This window comes from Setaria italica, chromosome IV (assembly GCF_000263155.2).
Source record: "Setaria italica strain Yugu1 chromosome IV, Setaria_italica_v2.0, whole genome shotgun sequence".
NCBI classification, from domain to species: Eukaryota; Viridiplantae; Streptophyta; class Magnoliopsida; order Poales; family Poaceae; genus Setaria; species Setaria italica.
Window position 1 is genome coordinate 17,314,593 of NC_028453.1, and position 6,856 is coordinate 17,321,448.

A 6,856-nucleotide genomic window follows, 5' to 3' on the forward strand; every position below is an offset into this window, starting at 1 on the left:
CTACCCACGGTGTGAGTGCAACATTGCTTTGCCCTCTTAGAAATAGATAAGGGAAACATTCCATTTCAAGGTTTCTTGTGTCATGCCTGAGAACGTCAGGCATGAGCTCGAACTCTCACAGGTGATTGTAGAGGTTTTCATTATCAAGCCCAGAGAAGGAGTGTTCCCAAACCATGGCTATAAAGTCAGGATGGAGTTCATAGCCAGATGTAAGGATTGGTTGTGCAGAAGGTGGTGGCTCATAAAACTCGCATTTCGGAGTAGAGAGGTTTTGAATAGAAGGTTGGTCTATGACAGTGTGCGTAAGGGTAGAAAGAAAGGAAATAAAAAGATACGAGGATTACTAGGTTCGAAGAGGAATACCACAATCGTTGCTGGCAACAGCGCCAGAAAGCTTGTTGGTATAATAACGTTCACGAATAAATCCACAAGCGTACAGATACCGCTGTAGCTTTCACTCACAAGTATTCAGGGTATCGAATCCATAGAGAATATGTGTGTACTAATCTTCAGAGTCTAGGATATCCAAGGAAAACAAGAGAAATATTGGCGAGGGTAGAGAGAATACCTATGGATGGGAGGTCAAGGGATAAGATAAGTTCTGTGGTTAAATTCTTACTTTAGGCACCAGCTTACTCCAGGTTTGCCAATAGACTCCAACCAATAACTCTGCGTTGTACCCGAACATGGAGAATTATGAAGGACGAAAAGGGTTGTTACCACCTACTGCCTACCTCTGCATTTCGTGGGGTACAAGCCAAAAAAGGCAACCTTGGCCTAGGCACCACGTCTATGCTAATGATTACTACCTTAATCCCAACGTTGCTACATAAGACTAATGTACTCTATCTCAAATAGAGCAATTGAACCCACAAGCAATTAAGAACAGAACTTAAATAACCAGGAGACTCACCACCATATAGAATCACGAAGACTTTCTTAGATGAAGGTAAGCATCCTTAGAGGTACAAGCTTAGAGAAGAGTGCCGACATGCTAGGCGCTTCCTCCAGACTATCCCCTTACTCTCTTCCTATTTTAAGCATGAGCTAAGCAACACTTCGCCTTGGATCTTTGGCTCTAACTCTTCAATCTTGTGTGTCTTTAGGTGGAGGCTATCCTTCTCAATATAGAGGCTCCACAAGGCGGTTCTGAGGTGGCAACTACACATGAATTGGTCACAACCACCATGGGGAGGCACTAGGAGGGGACACGTGGAAGGCGGTGGTGAGAGGCGGTTGGGGTGGTTCGGCTGAACTAGTGGGTCAGCTGACGCCTGTTTGCCGCCTCGCCCACCGCCCTTTGTTTGGCTCATTGCCTGGTGGTCCCTCAAGTTAGTTCGGATTTGTTAACGTGGAGTTAAGACGATTAAGTCTGGTTCGTGGACCTTGAATCCGTGTGCTTGCTCCTGATTGGTTGGAGTTGTGCTTTCTCCCTTGTTTATGTGTGTTTTCTCCTTAATTCTGATAATTAATCACCTGCATACAAATATTCACCAATACTTGTGGAAATAGTTGGTGCTCATATTTTAGACCTTTTTATGCAAGAATTGATTATTAGATTTGGTATTCAAGGACCGTCAACACTATGGCTATTGTCTTGAATAAAACTATTGGTTTAGTTACTATATATAAGATTGGATATGTGACATAGTTATATGTTGAAATAGCTATTTGGTGAATATTATATGTTGTTGGCTCATAACTGATGCTGAAATGGGATTTCTAGAGAACTTAAGATGAAAACATACAATAAATCTATGTGCTTGTTGAATTGTTGTATTATGAGTATCTCATATCAGTCAACGCATACCAACACTGGACAGAAGCAACCATTATGTTTGTTTTGATTATCCATCACCATGATGCATAAGTCTGTGGTTGTTTCCATTTTATCTCACTTGCTAGTTAGCATGTTCACTATAACATCACCTTTTTTGTTTCATCATTATTTTGGTCCCCTCTGAATGACAACAAAAACTAACAACTCATGTGATATGCTAGAATAGAATTGATCGACAAAAAGTATCTATTTGTTTTAATATTTCATGATATTTCTAAAAGAATATTACACTATATGTAGCTATACTTAATATGTATGGTGATTATAAGGCATTTCATATGAAAATGGTGTTGATATTGTGCTATAAGTGGATCTGAGCAAAACAAAAACACTATTTGCTACCTAGAAATGGCCTCCAACTTTTGTTTGTCATTTATTTTGGCAATTTACATGTTTTTGGAGTTCCAAATTGGAACAATGCATGTGTTAGTGGTTTTGTAGAATATTTTAAATGATATGACATGTTGATGACCATTGATCATATCATTTACACAAATTAAACAAATGGTTCAAAAATCTTTTGATCATACATAATGAGCCTTTGGATTCTAATTTACTTTGCTTGCCCAAAAATTGCCTGAAATAAACAAATAATATAGTGACTCTCGCAGGCTAGATTTATGGCATAAAAATGTAGTTGAAGACATTAATGGATTACAATCTTTAGTTAATTTGGAAAAGATGAAACACCATAATTGCTGACCCCTTAACAAGTTTTACCATAAATGTCCTTTTGTACCCGAGTATATAGAACCGACAGAAGCAATCACCACTTCCATTATGTCTAGCTGTATAGTCGGCAAAAGCATTTATAAATCAATGGATTTATTTGTGATAGCCGTCTACAGTGATAGTGGTTTTTGTAAAATATATAAACCATATGGGGTGACCATTGATCATATCATTGGGCACAATCTAAAAAATGGTTGAAGGTTTTTTCCATCTTAAATAATGAGCCTTTGTAGACTAATGTACTTGCTATTCCAAAAATTGCCTTGAATAAAACCAATGATTTAGTGAATATAAGGATGGATTTATGCTCTAAGGATGTGGTTAAAGGTTGCAACTAGCTAGATAGTAAAAGACTATAGGCATTAATTAATGGATCTCTAACTTTTGCTATTTTGAATAAGATCTAAGGGTATGTAATTGCTCAAATCTTGACAAATTTTACCGAAACATTTCATTTTCATTCGGCGTGTAGTCGACAGAAGCAACCACCACTTCCATTATGTTACCCACACTATCGACAAAAAGGAGCCGTTTGATTTCGATTCCTTTATGCGCACCCTCTGTTTACGGCTTGAAGCTGTTTATGCAGTTTCATCTCCATTGCTTTAGCGGCACACAAACGTTTCCAAACTTGAACAACAAAAAGGCTAATGTGGAAGAAGAAATCCTTGGTGCCAAACATCAAAGCTCTTTTTAGAAATCCTGGGTGCTGAACCTTTTGATGTGATAGTCTTCTATGGTGATTGTGGTTTTTGTAAAACTTTTAAACTGTATGGGGTGAACATTGATCATATCATTGAAACAAATTAACAAATGGTTCAAAAATATGTTGATCTTACATAATGAGCCTTTGTAGACTAATAAACTTGCTCTTCCAAAAAAAATTGCCTTGCACAAACCAATGCTTTAGTGACTCTGGGGCTGGATTGATGCTCTAAAGATGTGGTTAGTTGCTGCTACTAGCTAGTTAGTAAACCAATCAAGATATAAATGGATCACTAACCTTTGCTTACTTGAATAAGATAAAAGGATTTATAATATTGCTCAACAATTGACAAAATTCAGCACTCCATTTCATTTTCTTTCGGAGTGTAGTCGACAGAAGCAACCGCTACTTCCATTACGCTACCCATACTATCAAGAAAAAGAGCCCTTTGATATCGATTCCTTTATGTGCGCCCCCTGTTTATGGCTTGAAATTGCTTCTCCTGTTCCATCTCCATTTCTTTAGCGGGACACAAACGTTTCCAAACTTAAACAACCAAAAAGGCAAAGCAGTTGACGTGGAAGAAGGAATCGGTGCCAAACACCAAATCCCTTTTTTAGAAATCCTGGGTGCCGAACCATTTGATATGATAGCCGTCTATGGTGATGGTGTTTTTTTGTAAGACATTGAAACCATCTGGGGGTGAACGTTGATTATATCATTGACACAATCTTTAGTTAATTTGGAAAATATAAAAAACCATAATTGCTCAACCGTTAACAAGTTTTACCACTAAATGTCTTTTCTACCCGAGTATATAGAGCCAACGCAAGCAAGCTCCACTTCCATTATGTCTAGCTGTATAGTCCGCAAAAGCATTCGGTTTTGATATCTCTATGAGCGCGACTTGTTTATGGCTTGAAGTTGCATTTGGTTATACTTCATCTCGCTTTATTAAAGATACAAACGCCTCTAATTGTGAACAACAAAAAACAAATCCTGGATCACGCTCTTTGTTTTACGGCTTGAAGTTGCTTCTGTCATTCAAAATTCATTGCTCTAGCGGAGACACAACCGTCTCCAAACTTGAACAAAAAAAGGGGTAAGCAATTGAGTGCGGAAGAATGAATCTTGTGTGCCAAACACCAAATCTCCTTTTGCAGAAATCCTAGGTGCCAAACCATTTATTTGTGATAGCCATCTACGGTGATAGTGGTTTTTGTAAAATATATAAACCATATGGGTGACCATATCGTTGGGCACAATCTAACAAATGGTTAAATTTTTTTTATCTTACATAATGAGCCTTTGTAGACTTATGTACTTGCTATTCCCAAAATTACCTTGAATAAAACCAATGATTTAGTGACTAAGGCTAGATTGTTAAAGGTTGCAACTAGCTACATAGTAAAAGACTATAGGTATTAATTAATGGATTAATAAATTTTGCTCTTTTGAATAAGATAAAAGGGTATGTAATTCTCAACACTTGACAAATTTTACCGCTATATTTCATTTTCATTCAGTGTGTAGTCGACAGAAGCAACCGCCACTTCCATTATGTTACCCACACTATCGACAAAAGGAGCCGTTTGATTTTGATTCTTTTATGCGCACCCCCGGCCCTATTTACAGCTTGAAGTTGCTTTTGCCGTTCCATCTCTATTGCTTTAGCGGGACACAAACGTTTCCAAACTTGAACAACCAAAAAGGTTATGCAGTTGACGTGGAAGAAGAAATCGGTGCCAAACACCAAAGCTCTTTTTTACAAATCCTTGGTGTTGAACCATTTGATATCAGGGGTGGAGGTGTATAGTAATTAGGGGGTGCTAATGCACCCCTAAAAAATTGAAAAAACAGTGAATATGTTCAATTTTTTACCATATATGCACCCCCAATGATCAAACTCTATGCACCTACAAGGCAAATTCACCCCCTCCAATTTAATCTAGCTTCGCCACTGTTTGATATAATAGCCGTCTATGATTTTGGTGGGTTTTTTAAACCATTTAAACCCATATAGGGTAAATGTTGATCATATCTGGAGTGGAGGCGATAGAAGCAACCGCCATTTCCATTATGTGTACCTTATAGCGCTCTGGTTTTGGTATCTCTATGCGCGCCCCTTGTTTATGGCTTTGAAGTTGGTTTTTGTTCCATTTCATCTTTGGTTAACAGAGACACAAACGCCTCTAAACATGAACAACCAAAAAGCTAAGCAGTTGAACGTGGAAGAAGAAATCCTGGGTGCCAAACACCAAAACTCGCCCACAAGTACGTGTCGTGCGATGGATCTCCAGCCTTGCAAGATAACCAGCCGGAGCCCCTTACACAATCTCCACTAGCTACTCTCTGGCGTGCTTGGTACGAGTGACAGACAATCAACAGCACCATCATGATCATGCAAGCTTATCTTTCTCATAGTCATCAACCAAACATGTCCATGTCATCCTTCCACCACCACCCCTCCATCCCCAGCATATAAATACTCCTTGACCCCTGGCTCAGCTTCTCCATTCTCATATCCCAGCAGTAGCTCTCGATCAGATGCGAGTTAGCAGGTCCTCTCCAGCCATGGCTGCTCATGTGGATCCGCTGGTGGTGGGGAGGGTGATCGGTGACGTGGTGGACCTGTTCGTGCCGACGGTGCCCTTGTCGGTGCGCTTCGGCACCAGGGACCTCACCAACGGCTGCGAGATCAAGCCACCTATCGCCGCCAACATGCCCGCCGTCCAGATCGCCGGCAGGGCCAACGACCTCTTCACCCTGGTCAGTATTCATCACAAATTACTACCTCAGTCCCCGTGCGTGCTCTTAGCTTGTTAATGAATGTTTATGCAATGGTAGTAATTAATTGACGCACTGCGTTTATATGTGATCAGCTCATGACTGACCCAGATGCTCCGAGCCCCAGCGAGCCGAGCATGAGGGAGTTGCTCCACTGGTAAATTCTCGATCACTTTTTCACTTGCCAGGTGGTGATTTTCTGCCTCCTTGTCAGCATGTACCGCGTTTGCTGTCATTGTCTACTGTGCATGCTCTTTATTTACCTGATACTACTTTGCCGTTTGTTCTAATTTGCCTCTTTCTTTTTTGGTGACCCCTCTTGGACAAAGGCTGGTGGTTAAGGGTGCGTTTGGTTGCGAGGACGAAGTGGGACGGGACGGGACGATCCCACTTCGTCCCGCGTTTGGTTGGAGGACAGGTGGGACGGGGACATCCCTACGAGGGAATATACCCTCCAGATGCGGGATGCCCCCGTCCCACCAAAACGAGCGGACGGGGGCATCCCACTTCGCCCCCGTCACGCGCCGTCTGTCCACGCGGGCGTGCGCGGGCGAGCGCCGGCGGCCGGCAGGCGCGGGCGGGCGCAGGCGAGCGCCAGCAGAGCGCTGGCGGCGGCCGGTTGGCGAGCGGTCCCGAACGGTCGAGCGGGCAGCTGGCAGGCGGGCGAGCGGTTGTGTTGGGCGAGCGGGCGGCGGCCCGCAGGCTAGAGGCGCGACGGTCGAGCAGAGAGCAGCCAGCCGGACGAGCGTGCACGGCCGGCTGCGACAGGCAGCAGCCGGACGCGGACCGGC

The 6,856-nt window shown here is 42.2% G+C and overlaps 1 protein-coding gene across 1 annotated transcript in view; it reads left to right on the plus strand.

Moving 5' to 3' along the window:
* The first annotated feature begins 5,826 nt into the window (after nucleotides 1-5,826).
* LOC101762454 (protein MOTHER of FT and TFL1 homolog 1) overlaps nucleotides 5,827-6,856 on the plus strand; it is a 3,930-nt gene continuing 2,900 nt past the window's right edge. Inside the window, 2 exon segments of the mRNA XM_022826096.1 lie at nucleotides 5,827-6,047; nucleotides 6,161-6,296. Coding sequence (XP_022681831.1) covers nucleotides 5,853-6,047; nucleotides 6,161-6,296 — 331 coding nt within the window. The 5' untranslated portion in view covers nucleotides 5,827-5,852.